At 44.3% G+C, this 25,979-nt stretch overlaps 1 protein-coding gene across 6 annotated transcripts in view; it reads left to right on the top strand.

The window, feature by feature from the left end:
- Positions 1 to 8,834: 8,834 nt before the first annotated feature.
- Positions 8,835 to 25,979, top strand: part of PRDM15 (PR/SET domain 15) — a 35,112-nt gene continuing 17,967 nt past the window's right edge. For 2 of the 6 annotated variants that reach the window (XM_030949607.1, XM_030949587.1), the window contains exons 1-10: positions 8,835 to 9,045; positions 12,794 to 12,840; positions 15,870 to 15,963; positions 18,167 to 18,320; positions 19,031 to 19,283; positions 20,427 to 20,552; positions 22,886 to 22,984; positions 23,750 to 23,977; positions 24,606 to 24,741; positions 25,759 to 25,940. In XM_030949607.1, the coding sequence (XP_030805467.1) occupies positions 8,849 to 9,045; positions 12,794 to 12,840; positions 15,870 to 15,963; positions 18,167 to 18,320; positions 19,031 to 19,283; positions 20,427 to 20,552; positions 22,886 to 22,984; positions 23,750 to 23,977; positions 24,606 to 24,741; positions 25,759 to 25,940 (1,516 nt within the window). In that variant the 5' untranslated portion in view covers positions 8,835 to 8,848. Of the gene's footprint in view, positions 9,046 to 12,684; positions 12,841 to 15,869; positions 15,964 to 18,166; positions 18,321 to 19,030; positions 19,284 to 20,426; positions 20,553 to 22,885; positions 22,985 to 23,749; positions 23,978 to 24,605; positions 24,742 to 25,758; positions 25,941 to 25,979 lie in introns of those variants that run through there. The other 4 variants (XM_030949616.1, XM_030949597.1, XM_030949625.1 and 1 more) reach the window with 4 other exon arrangements.

The following is a 25,979-nucleotide window of genomic DNA, read 5'->3' as shown; positions in this document are numbered from 1 at the left end:
GCTGAGGGAGCTGGGGCTGCTCAGCCTGGAGAGGAGCCCAGGGAGAGAGAGGGGCCTCAGCCCGCCTGCCCTGTGCTGCCCTGTGGCTGCCCTGTGGCTTCCCTGTGGCTGGCCCTGTGGCTGTCCCTGGCTGTCCCTGTGGCTGTCCCTGTGGCTGTCCCTGTGTCTGTCCGTGTCTGTCCCTGTGGCTGTCCCTGTGGCTGTCCCTGTGTGTGGCTGTCCCTGTGTGCAGAGGTCAGAGCAGGCCCAGGCTCTGCTCCAGGCCCAGCAATGGCCCCAGAGCCATGGGCAGGGCCTGAGCCCAGCAATTCCCCTGCACAGGAGGCACAACTTGTGCCCTGGGCAGTGCCCAGCCCTGAGCAGAGACCAGAGGGGCTCTGGGGGCTCCTCCTGGGGACATTCCAGAGCCATCTGGACCCAGCCCTGTGCCCTGTGCTCTGGGATGGCCCTGCTGGAGCAGGGAGGTGGCACCAGTGACCCTCTGTGACTTCCAGCTTGACCCATCCTGTAGGGAGGACCCAAACGTGATCACCTGATTTACATTAATGGGGAGCTCTGAACTGAAACCTCACGCCCAGTTTATGTGAATGAACTCTACAGAGAGAGAAAACACCACTGTATTCCCTCTCTACAGCCTGCAACAGTAGCAACTGATTTTTCTAGTCGGAAAGGGGGAAAAAAAGAGGCCCAGATGCAGTTTGTGGTGTGATTTGGAAGGGGGTGAGTGTTCAGAAGCAGAAGGAAAACGCTGACTCAGACACTCTACTGTAATAACTGTAGCCTGCTGTAATCACTGCTCAGCCCGTGGAGGTGGAGAGATGCCTTTGACATTAGCCATAAATCAATCAATTATGCAAATATCAATACTAGCATATTGTTTAATGTTCTGCTTAAAAAAAAGTTACGCTTTAAAACACAGAACTTGGGTGGTTTTGTTTAAATCTACTTGAAGCTACGCGCAAACACAGTATTTGTAAAATCTTACATGTAGCTTTCCTTCCCTGTGTGAGAAGCTGTACTGCTGATGCAAAAACTCATCTGAGGGGCTCTAATTCCTTCTCCCAAGTGCTTGTTAGACAAGGACATAAACCATCATATCAAATGCAAAGCTAGGAGCAGTAAATGGTGAGTAGAGCATAGTTAACCCTACAGTGCTTTTCATTGGAAAGCTTGTCTTACTTGCCAAACACTTACTGAGATCTTCAAATATACAGTTGTGAAGGAAGCTTTTGAAAAAATATGAATTCCCTTAGTTCAGTTTCTAGATCTACCAGTGTTGTCATGTGCTGAGTGGTTGGCCAGATGAGTTTTTAACGCTTTTTTCCTTGCTAGATATTGCAGCTGGCTCCTTTAGTCTAAAGTGAAAAACTGATGGGAGCAAAGGCATAGTTCTCTTTTTGGCTGTGAAGAAGAGCAAAATGTCAGTATTTCACAGGTACCATCCTTCATGCTTTACCTGTATTTTTCCATCATCTGCATTCCTGCTGAGGACAAAGGACCAAGCCTGTTCTCTTTAGCCAAGAAAAACACCCAATCATTCCAACTAAATTACTGACCTGAATGGTTGATAGACCTTGTGCCTACTTTGCCAACAGTGATTTATCCCCTGGCCCCTTTCCTCCCTGTAAGCAGTCCAACACTTTGGCAGATATTTGGGCTTTCAATTTAAAGCATTTATCAAAAATAGAAAGTTACAGAAGAATAGAAACACATTTCAAATTTCTGATGGATTCAAGGTTCTCTTGGTGAATCAATATCAAAGTAGAGGGGTTTGGTTTCTTTTTTACCAAGAAAATATTAGAACTGAACGGTCAAAATCTTTTAACTGCTTAAAAATACTGTTTATGTGTAACCTCCTAAGATCACTGTGGTAGAACAGTAGACCAGACTATCAAATAGTTGTACGTTTAAGCATGCTGCTTGTTATGAAAACACCTGAAGGCATTTTAATGTTCTGCATTTTGAAAATTGGGTACAAATTGATCTTCTGGAGCTGTATTGTGCTTGGAAATCCCAGTTCAGTAATACAGGTTTGTCCAGACTGAATGTGCTTGAACAGTTTTGTTTATTTCTAATTTAATACAAAATAGAAATTTTGTTTCTTCATTTGTTTTACAGTGGTTCATGATGTAAGCATTAAAACCCCTGATGTCACGTTCCATTTTACCAGGAATTCTCTGTGTTATGGGGCAGGGTGGGGGTCAAGTCCCTGCCATTTTTAAATGCTCAGTCTTTGTTGCTGAAAGATAAAACCGCAACTGTTCCCTAAATTCAAGAAATCCAAATGAAACTGAGCTCCATGGGTAGCACACCCATACCCTAAAAACAACGAGCTGTGGAATTGGGAGTGTAGAAGCAGCACATAGCATAACTTGAAGTTTTCTTAAATTACTGAGCTGGGATTTTAATTTACAGAAGCTTTAGCATGTACTGTAGAACAGAGTGAAATAACACTGAGTAACTTGCAGGATACAGCACTAGGATTTCCTTTAATTTACCCCAGAGAATGGATACACATGAAAAAATTGGTTCATCTTAAGGTTTTGATGATCACTTGAATGCTTGTCTCAGTGGTGGGAATGAAGGACATTCTTTACTGCAAACTGTGTGAAGGTTTGGGCTCACATGTCTCAAGAGAGAATGAATTCTCCAGATAAGGAGAGCAAGGCATTTGGTGTAAAAAGGGAATCTGGTTTTTTATTTGCCTTCACTCCTCAGGAAAATAAACATTGTTTGGTTTGATGTTGGATTTCTGTATCTGGCAGATGTGTTCCTCACCTCTTCTTACTCCTCTGCAAATAATTTATGTCCTGCTGTAAAAACAAACTAAGGCACTTAACACAAGGGGACAGCTGAGTTGTGACAACCCCAAAGACCCACAATAATGAATCCCATCCCCTCCTTAGGTTGTCATTTAAGATCAGTAGATCTGAGGATGTACATTTCTTGTGTATTTGGGTCAGTGTGAGCTGGATCCTCACAACCTGCAGGATCCACACTGCAGTTTTGGGTCAGAAACACTGGAATTGTCAATTGGCACAAATAACACCATGATGGGTCCTGTGCAGTTTTTGTTTTACGAAACACCTTCTGTATTTTGTAATTTGATCCATTGTTCAAATGTCTAGTTATTAAAATTACAAAGAATTTTAATAGCTATCCACTTGAACAGTAGATAAAATGTTTACATTATATTATTACATTGAACACTTCTTGTTTACTGTCTTGCAAATTAATGATGTCAGAACAGTAGATTGGAAACAAAATATCCTTTTGTCCCTTTTCTCACACTTTTGTGTTTCTGGATGTTCTGTACAGCAAAGAAAGCATGGGTATTTCTTTCATGAGGACTATGAGATGAAGGCTTGCATTTCCTTTCTAAAGAATTTTTCTGCCCATACCTGCAACTTCTTAATTCGTGTTTGTATTTTGGTTTTGCTTTATGGTGTTTAAATTTGCCTTGATGGAGACAAGTCCTATCCTCACCAAAATTTGTCTTAGCTTGAGTGTGAATTTTGACTAAGGAGTACAAGAATTAAATTACTCTTCGTAGATGAAAGCAATAAAACAACCTAATATCTCCAATGGGAATATAACATAAGTAACTTTGTTAAAGTGATTGAGATGCCTTTCAAAGTCACTTTAAAGAGAAGGGAAAGGCTTTATCCCTAGGTCATTGGTATTTTATATCCCACTTGACCCAGGAAGAAATTAGAGTCATTTCACTCCTAACAATATATGAAACTTGGGAATCCAAGGCAGAAGGAATGCCAGGGTGGAAAAAATTCATTTTGAAAGCAAAATACCTTTGCCAAACTTCTTCAACTTAATGGACAGGTCATACACTGTGCAGGCATAAATACTGGGTTTTATTCTTATGATTTCTGACAGATTTTCTTTTTCCCTGCTCTTTCTGTTGGGGCTTCAGGCCATACAGACCTTGTGCTGTCTTGCTCTTGAGAGGCCTGGATTTATAGTGCTGCTTTGTTGATGAAACTGGCTGGCAATTACACCAGTTTTGGGGATCAGTGGAATTTTACAGCATTTCCTGGTACTGCATCTCCTTGCTGGTTCTAGGTGTTCTGCAAGTGAAAACTTTCTGCTGTGTGTTTCTTGCAGAGTTCTGATGTTCTTTATGTGCAAAATGTCATAGGAAAAAACAAAGTTGAAAGCATAAAATGCTGCCAAATGTGGATGAGGAAGCAAAATAAGAATTTTACTCTTGTTTTAACACCTGGTTTAGGTCTGGGAGCTCTGGGTGTTGCACAGAGCAAGGTGAGAGCTGCCTGGATTTTTCAGTTGAGTTTATTGCAGGCTTTGATTTGGAGAGGTGAGGTTTGAGAGGAGTGCTTCTAGAATTAACTTTAGTGCCATAGCTCCAGGCTAAGACATTCCTGTTGTGAGTGGGAACAGCTGACCTCATGCTCTGACCTCAACAGGACCTAAGTGGATTTATTCATGTGTTTAAAGTCAGCATATGCTTCTGCACATTGCTAAGCCTCAGCCTTGGTGACAAACAACTCCAGATTAATTATATAACAAGGGTGATTACTTTAAGTTAAGGGTGAATAATACCACTTCACTCAGGATATCCAAACTGCTACTATGCAAGGTGCTGGCATGGTGTGAAAATAGCTGGGAAGGATGATCTGAGGTCTTTCCAGTATTATAACTCTGTATTTCCCAATGATGTATTATGCTCTGTATTATTCCAGGTGGGGTAAAACATTTTTTTTTTTAGCATCAACTGTCATAGTCACTTCTTCTGTGGTGTGTTTTTCTTTCTGTGCATACATAAACTCAAGTTGGTGCAATTATAAAATCTATGATGTACAGATTTATTATATCACTACAAAAACCTAAGAGGATTTTTTTAGAGAAGTAACTCCTGCTGTACATACAATAAAAGCCAATTGTCTCTGTGTGGTGTGCTGTCCTACATACCCAGGTGTAACAGATGGTTTTTTACCCTCCCTCACTAGTGTGACCTGTTGCTTAACACAGAGCATTTAGCTGTTTGTTCAGGAGCCGAGTTCTTTCCTGATAACCCCAGCCTATCAGGCAGCCCCTTGGTGCTTGAGAAATCACCTGAAACACAGATTGGGTGGGGAATCTAATGGCAGAAGGAATTGTGGACCTCATTCTGATTACTCAGTATTTTTTTCTCTCAGTTATGTTGTAATATCCTAAATTAGGGGGGAAAGCAGGGGAGTTTTAGGGCCTGGATCCTATGGGAAAGACACCAGTACTAGAATGAGCACAGCCTGGGAATTAGGTTCCCTTGTGATGATTTTACTGAAAAGGTTATGTTATAAATCAGTGCTGCCACAAAGCCCTGTCAGACTGAGGGGAAAAAACCCAACCCCAACATTGAAACTACCACAACAAAAAACCCAACAAACAAATAAAAGACATTCATGTGAAAATAGCCACAGTAATGTTTCTATTTTCCTTCCAAAGGTGAGGGCTGTACTCTCTTTTACAAAGAAATGTTACATTCCCTTACTGGGAGTTACTGCCCACATGTTTATTTCATATCATTGAAGTGCTTAGCTCAAATTTCCTGATAGTCTCCCATTAACAAACCTTCATCCTTTGCCTCCCTGCTCTAATCTGTGGTGAGTTTTTTTTTTACCATGAGCAATGCCATTCCTGTACATTAGCAAAAGTGACAAGGCCTGTCAGAAGGACAGCAGGAATGGGTGTAGCTCCAAGTGTGGCACCACACTCTTCCCTCCAGTTCATCATTCTTAAACAATAAATATAAAGGATATTCAATTTTTCACCTCTCTACTCAGGTGAGCCTGGCATAAGATGCAATTTCACAGTCTGAGGTTAATGCTGAAAAAAATAATTATGGAGCTGCAGGATCCAGACTCACATGCATTGTAAATGTTCAGATAAATATACTGAATTAATTTATACTTATTGTGACAAAGTGAATGCTACTGCAAGTAGGATTAACCCCTCTGGTGTGCTGGATACTGGAGAAAACCAGGCAGAAGTCCATGTGAGTATGCACTGAAATATACAGGGAAAATAAGTAAAAGCAGACTATACAAAAACTACCAGTCAGCTTCAGTCCTTGAAAAAGCAAATAATTTGTACATGCAGTTAGATCCTTACAAAAAAACTCCCCTTACTACTCCTGTAGTCATTTAAACCTTCTGGTGGGTATTTTTGAAAGAAGAAATGGTTCCCCATCCTGAAATGAACACTGTTTTGCCAAGAACAATATTTTGAAAATGCAAATGCTGCATTGTTTCAGTTTCCCACAAGACAGTCAGTATGGCCATGGTGTCCTGGGTACATCAGGAAGAGCATTGCCAGCAAGTCAGGGGTGATCCTGTCCCTGTGCCCAGCCCTGGGGGCACCTCTGGCTGCTGTGCCCAGCTCTGGCTCCTCAGCACAGCAGGGCCAGGAGCTCCTGGGGAGGTACCAGGGGAGGGTGACAAAATAAGGGACTGGAGCATCTCTGCTGTGAGGAAAGGCTGAGGGAGCTGGGGCTGCTCAGTTTAAAGAAGAGAGGGGACCTCATAAATGTGTATAAATAGCTAAAGGGGGATGGCCAGAGGATGGATCCAGGCTCTGCCACAGGATGAGAGGAACAGGCAGAAACTGATGCACAGAAATTTCAGCTGTACATGAGGCAGAAGCTCCCTGTGCAGTGACCAAGCCCTGAATAGATTGTCCAGAGAGGCTGTGGAGTCTCCCCTGCCAGAGTTATTCCAGAACCATCTGGACACAACCCTGTGCTGTGTGCTCTGGGATGGCCCTGCTGGAGCAGGGAGATGTGACCTGGTGACCCACTGTGGTCCCTTCCAGCCTGACCCATTCTCAGAACACTCTTTACACTTCTCTTTTGAAACTGATACTCGGGTTTGTGGGATGGGTAACAACTGAGAAAGGCTCGGGCCATTTCCAGCTGTTAAAGATGTATCCAGATGTGAGAAGAGCACATTCCCAGGAGAAAACAGAGCTGGTGCCATCTTCCCACCACCTTTTGATCTCCAGTGGTGTTCTTACAGTGAAGGCTGAGCAGTCACACCATGGTGGCAGGGAGCACTGCATAAAGCTTTGGGGGGACTCTACTGCAGGCAACACTCCTCAGCAGAGCAAGGAATTGGGTCATCTTGCTTGAATTCAAAAAGCCTGCGTGCTTCCTGCCCTGGCCACTGCCTGGAGTGCTGGAATAACCTGAAGGTTTAAATACTCCTAAATGATTTCTGCTGGCAGGCACAGCAGGGCTGGGTGCTGACAGATGCTGGTAATGCCAGAATGTGAGATTTAGGAATCATAGAACCATTCAGGTTGGAAAACACCCCCAAGGTGATCGTGTCCAACCCTTGACTGATGCCCACCTTGTCCCCAGCCCAGAGCACTGAGTGCCACCTCCAGACACTCCTTGGACACCTCCAGGGTTGGGGACTCCAACATCTCCCTGAGCAGCCCCTGCCAATGTCTAATTATGCTTTATGTGAATAAATTCCTCTTAATGCCCAACCTGAACCTCCCCTGGTGCAAGTTGACACCATGTCCTGTCATCCTGGAGCGCTGAACCTCAGAGAGGCTTGGAAGGGAGGCACGGGCCATGTACATGGCCAGGGCTTGGGCCACCGAGAACTTGATGTGGCTTTTGTCCAGAGAAAGGGAATGAAGCTGGGGAAGGGTCTGGAGCAGAAGCTCTCTGAGGAGTGGCTGAGGGAGCTGGGGGTGCTCAGCCTGTGGAAAAGGCGGCTCAGGGGTGATGTTACTGCTCCCAACAGCTCCCTGACAGGATGGGGCAGCCAGGTGGGAACTGGGCTTTGTTCCCAGGGAACAAGGGATAGAGAAATGGCCTAAGCTGTGCCAGGGCAGGGTCAAGTCGGACATCAGGAAGAATTTCTTCACTGATGTGATTTAACACATCAGTGTTAAATGGGCAACTCAGGGATGTGGTGCAGTCCCCACGCCTGGATGCGCTTAAGGAAACACTGGATGTGGCACTCAGTGCCGTGGTCCAATGGACAGTGTGAAAAACGCCAATCACATGTTTTTAAAATTTTAAGTTTAATAGTAATAAAATGGTTATAAAAATAGTAATACAAGTAATAATAATTTGGACAATCTGAATTAGGACAATATGAGACAATAGAGACTAAAGAGTTACGGACGTCTGGGTACCTTTTTCTGGGCAACAGAAAAAGGACCCACGTTAACAAAGGATTAACCCTTAAAAACAACAGCCTGTTGCATATTCATACACCTCATCCATGATGCATAAATTCCATTCAAACACAGGATTCTGTCTGGTCATCATCAATTCTTCCTCTGGATCCTGACAGCGCCTTTCAGGCAGGAAGAAGTTTGTTTCTTCTGATAAGAGGGCAATAAATTCTTTTTCTCTGAAAGATTCAGGTGTCCTGTGGCTGCTATCTCGCTGAGAGTCCTTTTTTTAAAAAAAGCACCCTACATAGCATAGTTTCTATTTTAACATTTTTTATAACCTAAAACTATATTTAACACACTATTTAAGAGAATTAATACAGCATAACTTTCTAACGCAACACATATAATACTCATTTTAATATTTGAGAAAAGCCAATCATAAAACACGCTTTTTTCACAGACAGGGTGGTGTTGGGTCATAGCTTGCACTGGATGGTCCTGGAGGTCTTTTCCAACCTATCCGATCCTGTGATTCTGTTTCTGCCAGCCCGCTCCCCGGCACTGCCCGTGAGGAGCCGGCAAACGCGGCGAGAGCCACCCGGCTGCTCCGCCACCTTCAGCGCGGCCCCCCCGCCTCCAGCCCGGCCCGGGGAGCCGCCGCCAAGGGCTGCGGGGGCTCAGGGGTGGGGAGGGATCCCGGATGGCGGCACCACGGGCCCTGAGGCCGGGCCATGGCCGGGGACGCGGCCGGGGTCAGGGCCCGCGCCGGCCCCGCCGCACTACACTTCCCGCCCTGCTCCGCGCCCGCCCGCGCCGGCTTCCGCTGGCGCGTGGTTTCCGGAGCGGATCGGAACCCGGAGCGCGGATCCGATCCGGGTCTGGCCATTCCCGGGGCAGGTAACGCCGGCTCCCCGCGCTCCTCCCGCCGCACCCCGCGCCCTCCCCGCCACCCCCGCCCGGGACCCCCCGTGCCCGCCCCGCCGCGGCTCCTCCCGCCGCTCTTCGGGACGCGCGGCGGGGCCGGGGCGGGCGCGGCGGCCGCTCCGAGCGCTCCCGGGGCGGCGGCGGTGGCTGCGGCCCCGCCGCCTCCTCCTCCTCCTCCGCCGCCGCCGCCTCCTCCAGGCCGCCTGTTCTTTGTTACAGCGGCCGGGAGGGCGGTAGCGAAGGGGGCGAGGCGGGTCCGAGGCAAAACCCGGCGGAGCCGCTCCCGGATCCCGGGCCCCGACGGGCTCCGGGCGACAGCGGCGGCGGCGCGGTCCCTGAGGGGAGGGCGCGGAGCGGGCGCGGGGCGATCCCCGCGGGCTCGGCCGGGCCGGGCACGGAGCCGTGGCGGCCACGGGGATGCGGGGCCGGCAGCGGGGAGCGCCTCGGCTTGGCCGCAGGGGGTTGGGGATGGAGGGGGGTGGGAGCTCCCAGGTGCGAGGGCGTGATCCAGAGGGAAGAGGCTGGGAGCGGGAGGAGGAGGGAGGTGCGGGGATGCTGCCCTGCCCCGGTGTGTGCCCTGGGAGAGGGTGCGGTGAGAGCCCGAGGAGACAAAAGGAGCAGAGCCGCGGTCTGCGGGGCTTCGCACACGTGAAATTTCCTGCAGTACGCTCGTTCTCTGCTCAGGGCCATTGAACTTTGCGCGTAGTTTATTCGCACGATCGCGGGAGGTGCTGGGAAGGGCAGGTGGCGCGGACCCCGCCAGCTGCTGTGTTACTCCATACCCCCTGACTGGCCTAGAAATCGTCTCCCTCCTCAACAATAACTGATAGAATGGCCCTAATTTTTTTAAAAAAATACAAGGCCTCGCTGTAGTTCACCAGATGTTCTGCAATTCCTTTGAGTGGTGGCATGAACAAGTTTTACTACATCATGAGGAAAATTGCATTTTTAAGCACATCCTTCCACATATGTATGTGCAGCACCCGTCTGCTTGTGCTCTCAAGTTATTCACTCTCATAGAAGCACATTCCCAGACTGAAGAAAGGGGAATTTTAATTCAACCTTGTTGATCATGAAGTTCAAACACAGATTTTCAGGCATTCCATTAATTTTTCCGACCTACTTTTTTTTTTTTTTTTTTTTTAATCCATTAGCAAGATCAATTTAGCACTTGAGTGTAATTTCTTTCTTCAGAAAGTGTGCTTTTACATCCATTCTTAAATTTTTACAGCTCAGGTCGTTCCCTGACAGTGTTTTTGCACATACTGGGCTGCAAGCAGGTACCTGTGTTGCTGCAGCTCCTCAGTGTCTTAATTTGGGTTCCCTCAAGTTCCAGATGTGCTCCAAGGCTTGTGTTGCAGCTGGAATTTTTGTGCATAGCTGTGTGGCTCTACTCTTAGGCATAAAATCACTCTCATCTAATTAGAAAAGCCAAATAACGTGGTTTTCTGCTCTTTTGCTGCCATCAGAATTAGGCTTTGTACCTGGTCTAGTTTCCTCTGTGTGGCTTTTCTCCTGATTATTGACTGCTGATGATTACTCTCTGTTTTATGTAAAAAATACCTGCAACTCCCAGAAGCTTTGCAAGCCAAGAACGGAATTAGGAGCAGTGGGATGAGTGACTTCATGGAGTATTTTTCTGTTACAAATGTTTGAAAAGAAAAAAAAAAATAGGCCCTGTGGCCCTTAGCAACAGCAGATGAGGGCAAAAACAATCCTGCAGCCTGTGTTCAGTGCCACCATGTGAGTGGCACATCGTGACTCTGTTTACAGCTGGGTGGCATCGTGTTGTGTGGTTTGTTTCAAAACCCCTGGGAAATACAGCTGAGATCAGGGAGGAGGGGCTGTAAAGCCCGTGGGTGAGGGGGGTGTAAATCAGAATTGTAAAGCAGGCAGCAGTGTTTGTTTGGGAGCAGGGGTGAGGCTGGATCAGGAGTGTTGTGAGTGCAGAGCACCCGGAGTCCTTGCTGCAGAGAGGGAGCTGCGCTAATGCAGATCACTGAGGCTGCCTGAGGCACCTGTGAGGGCCCTTCACGCTTCCTCCCCATCACCTTGAACAACGCTGATGATTTCTCCACCCCTTTGTTGCTATTCTCATCTGAAGGCTCCTGTAATGTCACTTGTCCCCAGTCTGTTTGCCAAGGATGCGACAGAGGGACGTCCTGGAGGCTGAATGCCTTTGGTGGTGTGGCTGCACTGAGCTTCTGAACCATTGACCAAGGGCATTGTTTGTTAATTCAGCCACATTTAAAGTTTTGTCAGGACACAAACTATCTAAAAACAGCTGGGCATACCCCTCTTGAAATAGAGCAAAGTATCAAAAAATAGAAGTGTTGGTTAAAAAGCAAAGCAAACCATTTCTGACATCAGCTTACACCACTTGTTTTTGCAGCGTTGTGCTTGGACTCCCCTAAATACCTGTTGCATTATTCAGGAGAAGAGCTTTTGGGGAAATTTCCTGAGTTGCTGTTCCTGCTCAGCATTGGGCTTTTGTATAAATGTTTGTTCTGTTGTTTGAGCTTAGACCCCAAAAACTGCAGCCCAGAAAGGCCCAGCTTGTGCCACGGATGGGGAGTGTTTGCCCCTTAGAGCAGTGAGTGTTGGGGAGGGATCCTGCTGCTATCAGGGGGAGTTGGGGAGGGCAGTGCTTGAAGGGTCCTGATCCTGAGCAGTGCCTGTGCTCCCACATTTCTGGCTTGGCTTTTGTTGCTTTATCTATTTTCAAACAGGGCTCTGCGAGTTTGGTGTGTCATGTTTCCTCTCCCTCTCAGAGATCCAGGCTCTTACTCCTTCCTGTCCTCCTCTTGCTGTTTTGCAGCCTCACCTCTCTCAGACTTGGGTCATAATCTTTGTGTTGCTTTGCCTCTCTGCTGGGGCATTGGCAAAATTGCTTATTTGAGGAGAAGAGCAGGTTTTTTGGGTAGAAAAGGGAAAAACTCTCTTCTAGGTGCTCATGTTGTGGTCTTAGCCATACATAATCAGACTTTGTGCCAACCATAGTTTAATTGTTGAGGGGCAATAGTGTTCATGCAAGTTTTTAATACAAACTGACACTAATGAAGTGAATATAGATTAACCTTATTAACTGTGGAATCAAATTGTTTAGTTACCATTTCATGGAAGGCCGGTGACAGAGACAGGATTTTATTTCCCCAGGTTTTCTGGTGCTCAGTGCCACAATATGCCTCTGGAAGAGATCTGTGACTGTATCTGCAGTTTTTAAGATTGCTGTGTTTATTAAATGAGTTATCTGCCTTTCAGAGATAATTTTTTAAACTGAATAAAATGTTGCAATGTTCAATAAAATGTTGCACCGGGCCTTGTTCCCGCAGTGGTTGCTGCTGACCTGGATTATCCTTTGGCCCTGCATGTTCTGAGGCTCCAGAGGAGCTTTTTAGCAGGGGATGCAGGAGTGGCTGGACGTTTGTCAGAGATGGGGAGCAGCAGGAGACAGCATTTCCTCACAGAGAAATGCCTGAGAACCCACAGACATTGAGGCTTCCTTGGTAGTGATGTCTGCAACACATGTAATGATACAACAGTCTCTGGGGCTTTTTAAAAACTTTAATTTCTTTATTTTCCATTGATACTCCTGCAGGGACATTAATGTGTTTGTGTGGGCTCTGGCTCAGTCAGCACCATTACTTCACAAAGGAATGTTTATATGATACAGAAAGTAAAAGTCAGTTCAGAACTAACTTTATCTTTTGTATTTTGGCAGGTTTAAAATAATGGCTGAAGATGGCAGTGAGGAGATTATGTTTATTTGTAAGTATTAGGAAAAGGATCTAATTCTCACTGTGTGTGACTTGTCTACTCAGAATGCTTGAAATTAAACCAGACTTAAGATTTTATTTAGAAAAATTGCTCTTTGTAAAGGAGGCTCAAACATCTAATAGGTGAATAGAGAGGAGGTTGTGCAATTTAAGCATACACATTCTGATGCTGTTGGCAAACACACAATGAAACCTCTGAATGTGAGCGAGCAGCACAGCTTTTTCATGGCTGAAGTGAGTGAGATTGAAGGTCTAACCCTCGTGTAAGCCCTTTGTTTATACAACCAGCTCTAGCAGCCAGGGGTGTCTGGGGATAACTCTGACCTCTGGCCTGCCTTGGGGATCTGCACCTCCACAGCAGGGGCAGGCAAACTCATAATTCTTTCGGAACAGGTTTGAGATGCACCAGCTGTCCTGGCAGGTTTCACTCATGGCATTCACTGCCTGTGCAGGCTTGGGTGCCACACTAATCCTCTCCTTTGTCAGCAGCCTGGGCATGCAGGACCTGGTGTCACAGTGGAAAAGAGTTAAGGGATGTAGAGTCCTTGTGTGAGCACAGAGGGCCCAGATGTTGTGGATCCAGTCAGGGCAGAGCAGAATGGAGCACATCCTTGGTTTTAGGATCCACAGTATTTTACCTCTGATGGTTCCACAGCTGCATTTATGGCAACTGTCAGAAAGTTGAATTTTCTCCCTCCACCAGCTTCCTTCAAAACTAGTGTTGACTGTTTGCCTTTTTACTGAGATGCAGATACCAACAGTGGATACCTTTTCTTCCCCTTCATAAAAGGATTCTGGTGGACAGCAAAAAGAATGGGGATGTGATACCACTCCTAATTAGATGGAAGGTGTCACACAGCATGATTTTATCCCTTCCAGTGGGGGCTGTGGTCACTGGGCTTTTTCTTGTGCTCTCTGCAATTAGTTTTTCCCATGGAATATGGGGACTGTTTATGTTCTGAAAAAGTGAGTTGCTATAAATGGCACTGTTCACTTCCAATGATAAACACCCTTGAATATGTATTTCATAGACAAGAGAATTTGGGAATTTTTCTTTTTATTAAGTATGTGAATATACTCTCCCTGGGATATTTTTTTAATATCCCCATGCTTGTTTTTGTGTTTTTCCTGTGGCTGTAATCTCTTGCAAGTGTCACATATGGTGGGTGTAACAGCTTTGGCTGCTGTAGGGCATCCCTTGGATATTGAGCTGTGCCACACAATGTCATTGTCATATTCCCCTGGCTTTGCTCATTCCTCTGCAGAGGAGTGAGAGGAATGTGTGGCTTTTTCCTGCCTGTAGCTGTGGCCAGTGCTGTCTGCACCTTTCAGAGGCTTGTCTTTGCAGAAGTGAGGAATGCCCTGATGCAATCAGGAGATGAGGAAAATGACAAAGTGCTTTTTTCTTTGGACAGTAAAGCCTATTGGAGAAGCTGTTAGTCAGGCTATTCCTTCTTGTCCCCTTGGTTATGACAATCCTTTATGGATGACAGTCCATTTCTTTTCAGCAATCAGGTTTACACATTCCTCTGTCATTCCTCTGCCCTCTCTGGTTTGGGAAATCTGCTTTTAGCCCAGATTATTTCAGTAATATTTTCAGTAATATGTCAGCAGTATTATTCAGTAATATTATTTCAGTAATATTTTTCAGTAATAATTTCAGCAGCCTGGGCTACAGGCACACCTGGAATGGTGGAACAGTGAACAGCTGTAGGCTGAGCTTTGGTGCTACTGCTCTGTGAGTAGTACTTGCCCAATTTTCTCTGGTACAGCAAGCCAGGCTGGGAAATTCCTTCTTCTGAAAAATCATGTGAAGAGCTGGTTGTTTCATTCCTTGGCTCAGCAGAAGGCAGCACAAACAGGAGGCAGTGACCAAGCTTGGGGGCTGCACCAGCCACAAATGCTGTTTGTCAAATATATGTATTTTTTCACTACTAAGCTGGTTTTGCTGCCAGAAGAAATGTGAAGCAGTTTGAAATCCCTTGTTTTAGAAATCCTTTTGTTCACTGGGATGGGTAGAATCTTCCAGTTGGGAGCACAAAGTAGCTTTGCCAGAGGGAATATAGCTTGGAATGACTTGGCTTTTGTCATGTCTTCCCAAAAAAGGTGTAGTGACCCTTACATTACACATTTTCAGGGGTTTTCCTGAGTTGCCCTTTAAGCTTGGGGCTCAGATGCAAAAGGCAGCACAGCAATATAACCCCTGTGTGATGATCTCTCCTGAAGCTGTGTCAGCAGCTGACCAGGCAGGGCAGTTTGACAGCTATTTTTTTCACAGCGAAGCAGTGTATAAGCATTTGGAATCCTGTTAAGTTAGCTTATTTTAGAAAGCCTCAAATTATCCTTGTCTGAGAATTGTTTCTTAGGAACCACTCAGTTCTGGGTAATTTACAGCCACTTAAACTGAAAGGTAATTTAGCTAAGCTGACAGTGAATTAGATGGCCAGAGTGTGTTGTGCAGCAGCTGACTTGCCTGGAAAGGCACCAGGAGGTACCTTGGAGGTCTCTGTCCTGCCCTGTGGGTGAGAAGTGTGTGTGGCCAGGCAGAGCTGGCCATGCTGGTGCCCTGCTGAGCCCTGTGCCAGTTCTGCTGCTGGTTCTGGGTTTGTGCCTCCTGTCACTGGAAGAACCACACTACCCAAGCTGTTCAGAACAGCCCAGCTCCTGGGGAAGGCAGTGATGTGGTTTTCTTTAGCTGCTATGTGTTGCAGCACTTTATCTGAAGAATAATGCCATCTTTAAGCAGAATATTTACTGTGGGTGTAAGGCATTTATTTGCCTTTGTGAGAGAATTTAAACAATTGTCTTCTGATGCTGCTGATCACAGTGTGTGTTATCTCACCTACACAGGTGCCAGCTATCCACTCAGTGTTTAATTATTTATGTTCTTCTAAGCAATATAAATAAACATCTGCCTATTTATGTATGTATTTTACCTGGTGCTAGGTTTCTTTTGAAAAAGGGAGGAAACTGTGCTACAAAAGTGTTTTCCACCAACCTTTTCTGTCTGGTTCCTTGCAGGGTGTGAAGACTGTGGGCAGTACCACGATTCAGAGTGTCCTGAGCTGGGCCCAGTGGTGACAGTCAAAGACTCCTTTGTATTGAGCAGGGCAAGGTAAGGAATGTTTGTGTTAATCCTGACTAACTCAACAGCCATATTAGTCCTTTAAAGTATATTTGCTGTTCAGTGGATGTCACGCTGACAGCTGGAAACTGAAGTCCCAGAGGATGACAGAAATCTATGGAAAGCACATGGCCTTGATTAAATAGAAAAATTGATGCACACACTTAAGTGCTGCACTGAATAGAAGCCAAAAAAATAACTTGCTGCTCATCAGGAATCTGTTTCTTTGCTGAGGTTTCTGGCAAGAAGTCAGGGTGGTGCCAGATGGGGTGATGATTTCTGTCATGGTTGAGTACCTGCCCCTTTTATCCCCCTTAGATACACCAGATTCATTTCAGAGAAGTGTGTGAGGATTTCTCATTCATGTGTATGAACTCTCTCATTCTTCCACTTAGAAGCAAAACAAGTTGTTCTCATTATTGTGGGTCTTTGCAAACGATTAGGGGTAATAGTTCTGTCAGCAAATCTGTGACAGCGCAGCAGAAACACTCGTGTTTGCCAAAAGAAACAAATAGACTCAATCTAGTTGGGAGAAAACAACACTGAGTAGTGATTTTTACAGGGAAAGACAATCAGGCACTGTCAGCAAAATTCATATTAAGATGCAGAACGTAAAGCTAAGGAAAAGAACCAACTATTGTGAAGGTGTAGTAGAGATCCAAAAAGGGAAGCGTTCAGATGGCTTTGTGTGTTATATAATGTGTGCAAGGCTTCCATATTTCTTCTTGGGAAGTCACAGGCAGAAAACAGGCACGTGGGCAGCAAGTCTGGCACATCCTGGCTGTGTAGGTTGTGCTGTGTATTCCCAGCATCATTTTTGTAACAAATACTGATGTGCTGGATCTGCCCCCTGGGTGCCATGACCCCTTGGCCAGGGCAGGAGGCTTTTGGTGTCCCAGCAAGTACAGTGGCTGCACCTGTGCAGGAACTGCCCCTGCTTTTCTTGGCCTTCCCAGAGGAGGAATTCCCCTGCAGTTCCTGCCAGGCACTGCCTTCCTGGGGCTGGAAACCTCCCTGGATGATCCCCTGCAGCAGCTGTTAATAGATAACAGCCCTGACACTACAGGTGCTTGAGGGTCATTTAAAAATACCCCTTGGAATAATAGAAGCTGGTGAGGGAGGTGCTTCTATTATATGCAAAAAATGGGAAGTGCAGTAAGTCTCTAGCCTGTACTACACACATTCCATGACAAACTACTATTTCCTACCTTTTTTCTGTTTTTTAACTTGCACTTTCATGTCCAGATGTTCCAACTGGGAATGTTTGCCAGTATGGTGCATGCACTGGTTTTCAATCTCCTTTTGACATGCAAATGCAGAGTTTTCCCTAGTGGAAGTGTGGGCTGCTGGACCACAGACTTGAAAGCAGAATTTTAAATTTACGTTTTTACAGATAAATGTATTTATTTTCCTGAAGAGTTTTCAGCTGAAATCAGGTAAGATAAGGAAAGAAGAAATTTAATTGTAGCCTTTACATGTGGAGAGTAGTAACTGAAAATAAGTTTATCTGAGGTTGAGGCCAAGTTTAACCACAAACTGGATATGAATCTTTTAAAAACAGTCTGCTTGCTTAACCATGTTTGTTGTTCTTCTGTCTTACTGAAAAGATCAAATGGATGTTTTATGGTTAGAAAAAAAGTGCTGAGAAACATCTGCTGAACTTCTCTGTCTCTAACACTGCTTCTTGTATGTTTCAAGCTAAAAGTATTGTTTTCAATTCATTTGCTTATCACTATGATTGCAATCTTTTTGTATTTCTCTTTATCTAGGCAGTAAAGCAGTTCTGCCAGTGTCAACCTCAGGGTAGTCAGTAGCCTGTCTGATTATTTTTAGCTTTTTATCTGTTAGGACAGACCTAAAAAAACAGAATTGCATTTGGTTTGTAAAACCAATACAGTGGGGCCAGTCTAGTGAATTTTTGGGAAGCTGTTCTCTGTGTATTATACATAGTAACACTATTTGCTACATGTAGTTTTCTCAGAAGCTTGTTTGGGAAAAGTGAGAAGCTGGGAGCACAGAAACACTCGTGTTTAATGCTGACTTCTTTCTTCCACGGGTTCCTGCAGTGCATAACTGTTACTGAGCAACGTGGTGTTCAACCAAAGGTTGAACTTGCTGGTCTTGGAAGTCTTTTCCAACCTTATCAGTTCTATGATTTTTAATTTTTTTTCTCAATTCTCTCTTAAATTTTTAGATCATCTCTTCCTTCTAATTTGGAGATAAGACAGCTGGAGGATGGGACTGAGGGAGTGTTTGCTCTGACTCAGCTGGTGAAACGTACACAGTTTGGCCCCTTTGAATGCAAGAGAGTTCTCAAGCTGGAGAAAGAATCAGTTTTTCCCCTGAAGGTAAGACACAGAATTTGTAAAGCAATAAATAGCAAGGAGTCATGTGAGGAATTAATGCTGGCTAACACTATGAAAACAAAGATATGAAGGGGGATTATTTGGAACATCTTTGAGGTGTGCCCTGTAAGAGATGAGCTAAACAAACATTCTCTGGGCAAAGAACAGAAGAACCAAACTAGAAGCTCAGTTCTTTTTATGAGTCTTTTCAATTTGATTGAATTTTCCTAATGAGCCACATATGCATTAGGTTTATGGAACAGGCAGAATAAGTGAGTTTTTTTCTGTCTTGCATTTCTTTTATTCCTCTCTTGACAAGTTTTGGTAGGAAAAATGCTACATTAAGAATGGAATTCAATCTTAGTTTCCATTAATACCTAATGCCTTCAGAAGTAAAGATTTAGAAATGTGCCTTAGGCTGATGACTGTTTGGGTACCCTTCCACTCATGTATGCAGTAATTTTTTGGGAAGCTGGTGGCTATAGCAAGAATTCTTGGGATGATTTTGTTCAGTTTGTTCCTATCTTGCTCCTGGTTGTCTGTCTCATCTGAAGGTGTGACTAAATAAAAGATGCCTGATGCAGGACTTGAGGCTTGCTTCATCCCTGATGCCCATTGAAAAGAAACCACTGCAAAAGCAGAAAATCATGTATTTCCCCTTAACTTTATATCACTTCTCATGGTTTTTATTCTGTGCACATTTTGCTTGGCAGGTGTTCCAGAAGGAAGGGCCCCTGGTGTATTTTGACACCACAAATGAAGATGATTGCAACTGGATGATGATGGTGCGCCCAGCCACCGAGTATGAGCACCAAAACCTCACAGCCTTCCAGCATGACAATGACATTTACTTCACCACCTGCCAGGACATCCCCCCAGGAACTGAGCTGAGAGTGTGGTATGCAGCTTTTTACGCCAAAAAAATGGAAAAGCCAGTGCTGAAGCAGGTCACTAGTGTTGCCAATGGTATGTGTGGGGGCCTTTCTTCCTTCCTAAGGGCCCAGTGCTGGCAGGGACTGATAGTCCCTGCCTGTTGGAGTTGACAGTGCTGTTTATCCACTAGGTTCTTATCCTGCAGAGTCAGGCCAGCCTGCACACGTGGGTGCCCTGCAAGAGGAAAGTGTAGATTCTTCATCATGATACAGCCAGGCTTTTTTTTTAAACAGGTGGCCTATTTAATGATTCAGCCTCTTCAGAGTGGACAGACTGGATAAATAGTCCTTAACTAAAGATTTGGTGTATTAAATCGTTTGTATCAAATAATTTCTGGGTAGAACAGCAAAGGAGCTCAATTATCAGAGAAATCTGTTTACAGATTTGCTAAAGAAGCCAGCCATATTTCAGTTGCATTGAAAATGGTTTGGTTTTGCACAGAACTGTTACAGAGTACTAAAAATCTAGATTTCTATTAAGCAGCCTCACATGGGACCCACTAGAGCAAGATCCACGTGGCTGTGCATTGGAAAGAAGGGCAGCAGATATTTTAGAACCTGAATTAGAATTGCCACAAGTTCCAGTGTTTTCCCCTTTGTTTTCTCCTACTTTTCCATTTCTACAGCTGAAAGGCAAGATCCTTTAGCATTGCAAGGGCGTTTTCTTCCTGCTCTTGAGCTGGGAGTACTCCCTGGATGTTATTACTGCTCTGCTGGGTGTAATTTGGGGTGACAAATTTAGGAGGAAGCCATTGTCACCAGCTTTATAGCTGCCCTTGATCCTAAGCAGAGTCTCAAGTGCTACAGCTAAATCAATGCAGTTGACATGTTTCTGAGCTCTGAGATGCTTCCACTTGGTATTAACTGAGAGGTTTCATATTTTCCCTCTTTAATTTAACCTGTTCATGTTTTTTGGGGGGAGATTATGAGTATTTAAAAATACTGTTGAAATATGCCCTGCATTCTCTGTTCAGCACTTCACGGTTCACTCCAGAATATTTAAGGCACAGTGGGTGAGATTCAGCTATAAGAATGCCCTGGTTAAAATTTTCCATGAGAATGTTATTTGCAGGCCTGTTACAGAATAAAACTTTGACTGTTGTTACTGCCCTCAGCACAGAGCAAGAGTCAAAGGGTCTGGGCAGTAAAGAACATGAACTCTTTTTCCTCTTCACAGATACATCCTTGGTAGCAATGGAGTCTGATAAAGAGGGGAATAATAAAGTCTCTTCAAAACCTTCATCTGCTGTCTTACCCCATAAAAAAAACAAGAAATCCAGCATACTGGCAGCTGATCCAGCAGGTATGCAAAATTACAGTGCTCTTAAGGAAGATAGAGGAGAGATACAGGTGTGCACAGCTGTTAGGTGTAACACTCCTGCGTGTGTATTATGGAAATATAACTTCTGGCAAACACTAATTTAGAGAGGATTTGAATGCTTGATTTTTTCTTTTCATTTTCATGGGCACAGTGCTTAAAGTACATACACAGGTTAAAAAGTGACAGAGGGGGCAATAAACTTTTAGGCAGATTATTTTCATGAAAACCACAAATGCTCCTGACTTTGGAGATGGTTAGTGTTGAGATGGGGGTGATCCCCAAGAAAATCTTCATTCTGCCTGTGCAAAGTGTAGTAAATAATCAGGCCAAGTTCTAGAAGAAAACATTTCAAATATTTGGAAATGACGAGAACATTAGTCATCCCTAAATTACAACAATTCCACAGTATATGCCACTATTAGAGTTCAAACTGTTCTAAATTACAGAAACTCAAATTTCAATAAACTTACAAGCAATACATATCCTCTTGGCAAAGAACACATGGCTGAGGAAATACCTGGTAGTGCCATAGGAACTCTGTCCAAGGATTCATTACAAAGCAGTGCTCCCCTCACCCAGTCTCAGCAAAGTGCAACAGTGAAATTAAGAACCCACTTAACACAAATTTCAAAAATTACACTCAGAGTACACAAGATCAAAAGAAAACCATTCTAGGTGTGCTCTTTGAGAGGTTATTTTCCTAAAGTTTGCTTATTAAAAGTAGCTAGGAGGAAAGGAGAGGAGTTGTTGCAGACGTGTACAGAGCAGTTGATCAGAGGATCCATTTGTCAGCTTGGGTTCTGTCACAGCTAAACTGTGAAGTTGACTAAGAAGTTGTCTTTCAGTTTGGCATTATCGATTTTTCCAGAGGTAAAATGAAGAATTGGAACAGCCCCTCCTATATCCTTCACCCTACTGCCTGAAAGTTCAACTTCAGTAGAAACAAAAAGCTGCCTTTTATATTTTGGGAACCCTGAGGTGTTCCCACTGATTTGGTGCTTCCAAAACAAAATTTTCTTCTTTTGATTTTGTTTGCCTCAAGTCACATACCTCAAGCAGTTGCCAGCTGTCAGATCTGTGGTTCCAAGTCAGCCAGGTTGCCCTGCAGCTGCCCTGGAAGCCTGAGGAAGTGGGAATTTAAGAAGGACCTGTCTCTTCCTGACAAACCAGTACAAGGAGCAGGGGAAGTGCAGAGTCAGGCACAATTAACTTACACAGAATCTTGGTTTGCTGCTTTTGTCCCCCTGGACAGAGCCCTCAAGAAGTTCTTTATGTAGCCTGTGAAGAAGGAATTTTTGTTGCTATATTGCCAAGTGATTTTTTTATTAATTTATTTATTGCAGCATGGATGAGATCACATCTCTGTAGTGTGGAGTGTTGAATGTATCTCCTGTAGCAGGAAACAGCCTCTGCCTCAGAGAATCCTTTATTTTGGTTCAAGAGCCAACACTGAAAAGAAGGAAGAACTTTACTGTCCCTTTACAGATGGGGTCTTCAGACAGAGAGAGATGAGCTGGCATGTAATGACCATCTAGGAAATCTGTGGCAGAAACTGAGGCACAATTTGAATTCCCTGTGCAGCCATTCACTTACCCTGACTTCAGTGTCATCCTCCTCTGCAGAAGGAGTGTTACTCCGCTTTTTGTGTGCCAAAAAAATCTCTGAAATCAGTCCAGATTTATCAGATCCTCTTGACAAATTTAAATATATCATCTAAGGACTGAAATACAAAGGACTGTGAACAGAGTTACTCTTCCTGTTTTATTTTTTTTATTCCAGTTTCATTTTTGCCCTAATTTCTTCACCCTTCTTGAGCTGATGTGTTAATTAAAGTATTAGTATGGTGATTTCATAGCACATCTAATTAATGAAACTGCTGAAACACAGGTTTTCATTGTCCTCACCCTTACTTCCATTAATCCAAACGTTCTTACTCTGCAATGCCCTTCACAGAGGTTTGTCCTGCTTCTGTCCTCAGCTAATCCATAAGAAGACTGGTAACTCTGGTTTTAAAGGTGCTAAAATTTGCTTTATGCCATGCCTTTTATGAACACAGTTCTTTAGAAAGTGATAAAGGAGCCCTCAGGATTTTACAAGGGCACTGATATTCTCTCCTGGCATCATTTTTATCTTCCAGTAGTTCAACTCTTCATGTTTGGAGAATCCTGAAATAGTCCCAGCTGCCCCCAGGGGCCTCTTACTGCTTAAATTATACCTTGTGATACTCAGGGAGTTACTGCAAGTATAAACAAAGCTACAGGGGTTTACCACCTCCCCATTTTCAGAGTATTTCAGTATTTCTTGTTGTGATTTAGTGAACACTCCAGAAGGCAGTGGAACAGCAGAAGCAAAGCCCAACCAGTGGACGTGTAAAGTGTGTTCATCTGCTTTCCAAGAGCCCCAGCTGCTGACAGGTAGGAAGTGCTAGAAATTCATGGGAGAGCACTGAGAATCCTCAGCAGAGTTCTGCTCTCCCATGGCTGTGAAGCCATGCACCACCCATGGTGCAGCAAGATAAAAGTTTTAAATTTTGTGTTCCTTTAAGGAAAGCAGTAGTAGGGAAGGTAGAACAAGGATATTTTGACCATGGCAGTGTTCTGTCTCTGGACAAACAGCTGTAATGTTGAATCTAGAAGAAATAAAACTGTGATCTAGAAGATGATGTGGCTGTCAGGAAAATCAAGGATAGAGAGCTGCATGAGCAGTGTGAAGGTCAGTGATGCCAGGTTATACTTTGTGATATTGTCCATCTGGTGTTTATGGCACAGATGTAGTAAGGGTAATGAAGTACATATTTTTTTCTGCATTTCATTTGCAACTATTTTATGCAGTTTTTCAGAAGAGCTTAAAATTATTTAGAATCTTTGGCCATTTGCTGGATCTTTTTTGAAAAGAGGACTTCGGTCACTAAATAACTTGGGCATTTGGAAAAATGTACTCATTATTAGAAACACAAACTTTTTACTGTGATATCAACAAATCTCCTTAAAAATTCAGTTCTTGTGACTGTTGAATAAACTGTAGGCTTTGATTTTTGAAGGTATTGTGACTGCTTTTGAAATAATTTGAAGTAAGTCACTGCAAAGTGAAATGGACCTGACAGATGGCCTTCAGCAAGTTCCTTGAGTATTTTAAGGATAATTTCCTCCTTACTCTCCTGTTCTTCCTTATCCACCCAGAGCACTTGCTGAGTCACCTGGAACAAGCCAAAGGTGCCTCCCCAAGCAGCCAAAATGATGCTGAGAAAGCAGAGAAAGCAGCAGAGGCTGTGCCAGCAGATCAACCAGTGGCAAGTGATACAGCCAGTGCCAGCACAGACTCGAGGAGAAAGGCCAGGAGGGGAAGAAAAGCCAAAACAGCAAAAGTGGAAACACCTCTTGTAATTGATGAAGAGAAAGATTCTGCAGGTAAAACAGAAATCTAAAAAATGCTAAGCAATATATCTGCTTTTACATCTGTGATGGTGCCTTTGCAGAAAGGCCTAAAAAGCAGCAGAGGCAAGATGGAGGTTTTTAGTTAGATCACTAAAGCTTCCAATTTACAAGTTTTGTTAGTTATTTCTGAGGGCCTTAAAGGCAGCACCTGCAGCCAGTCACCTGCCTTCTTCTGTGATGTTTGTAGAGAGCCCCAGGGAAACACAGGGTATGAGAACTGCAAGAAGGAACAATAGAGGAAGCATCCTTCCCCTTAAGAGGACAAATCTTTCTCTCTTTCCCTTGAGTTTAGAAAGGGCTTTACCCTCCTTGAAGGGATGTTCTAATAGGAAATTTCATGATGCTTGGTCAACTGACCCTGCAGTAAAAGCTTGGAAAGGTAAGAAGTTAGAAGAAGGTGAGATGTCCCTGCCCGTGGCACGGGGTTGGATTTGATTTTTAACAGCCCCTTCCAACCCACACTGTTCTATGATTCTTTGAATTCTTTCCTTGTGGACAATTGATTTGTCCAGTACCACCTCTTATTACAAATCCTGCATTTGAGGTTTTGCTTCCAGCTGTCCACATTACTGCTGTATTTATTTCTTTGGTGTGTGTGCAGTGGAACGTGTGGCTGACGCTGTCCCTGAGGTCCCTCCAGAGGAAGTGGCCCTGCCTCCAGCTCCAGAAGAGAGCATCATGGATCTGGTTTTAGGAAAGATGCCCAGCACCACAAACAGCATCAGCTCAGTGACAAAGTAAGTGTTCTGGGATACACAATTTCCTCTTACTTGTATCTAAGATGATGTAGCATGCAGTAGTTCTGCTCAACTTCTGGGCACACAGATGCTCTTTTTTATCAGCATAAAATTGTGTGATGCTCCTGCTTCAAGAGGTGATTTTGAGTGCCACTTGTACACTGGTAGGATTTTGGAACATAACATAAATGAAGATTTCTTTTTTCATCATGTTACTGCTTTTATTCTGTTTCCAAAAGCCTCCTGCAGCTGCAAGGTGAAATTTACTCCCATTGAATGTTGGTGATAAGACAGGCAAAGAGATGTTTTTCTTTCAGAATATGTTAATCATTTTTATTATTATTCAGTCTTGCTTGTCATCTTAGCTCATGAGCTCATGAATGACTTCATGTTGATTTTGCTGTGATACTCCAGATTTGGAGCAGTAGGAGGGGAAAACTTCAGTATAACAGAACCTCAGGGAGACTTTTAAGTATCACGTGATTAATTTTGATTCTTTGTCTTGGTAACATTGGCATTTTGATTTTTTTTTGTATAATAGAGCACTCAATTTTTATGAATTAGCTAGTAATGGTATATATTGAAGTCCTTAGCAGACACAGAGCCATCAAAAAGTCATTTCAGCAGGTGGTTGTGCTGGGAAATGGCACAGTCCTGCTTGGCACCCTGCTGCCCTCTGCCCAAATACAGCTTTGACGTGGGGGCTGCCAAGCTTCTTAAGCTGAGCTAGTGCTGATGTTTTCAGAGCAGAACAGACCCTTTCTGTTCCTCTGATGGGCCTGCAAAGAGAATCTCTGCTGCTGCTGTTTGCATCATTGGTTCTGGGTGAATAAAATTTGGAATGAGTGACATCTGCAGCTTCCAGGGGGTGGCCAGGGGAGCACCTTGGAGCTGGGGAAGCTCCATCCAGGCCCCCTCCCTCCTGCCAGGAGCTGAGTTTAACACTCCTCTAGTTTTTACTAGCTCTGTTGCAACCTTTGGGCTAGCTTTCAGTCCCTGCCTTTCTCTCTAATCCAGTAGGTTTGCTCATCACCAAAACACCATGTCCCTCAAAAGAAGTTTCATTCTCTCCAGTAGACACGGGATTCGGCGGAAGCTGATAAAGCAGCTGGGGGAGCACAAGAGGGTCTATCAGTGCAGCATCTGCAGTAAGATCTTCCAGAACAGCAGCAACCTCAGCAGGCACATCCGTTCTCATGGTGGGTTGGCTTTTCCCTTGCCTGGGATTGATTTTCTGT

Source organism: Camarhynchus parvulus, chromosome 1 (genome assembly GCF_901933205.1).
Source record: "Camarhynchus parvulus chromosome 1, STF_HiC, whole genome shotgun sequence".
Lineage (NCBI taxonomy): Eukaryota > Metazoa > Chordata > Aves > Passeriformes > Thraupidae > Camarhynchus > Camarhynchus parvulus.
The sequence above is the reverse complement of the archived record's forward strand: the minus strand, read 5'-3'. Positions and strand labels throughout refer to the sequence as shown.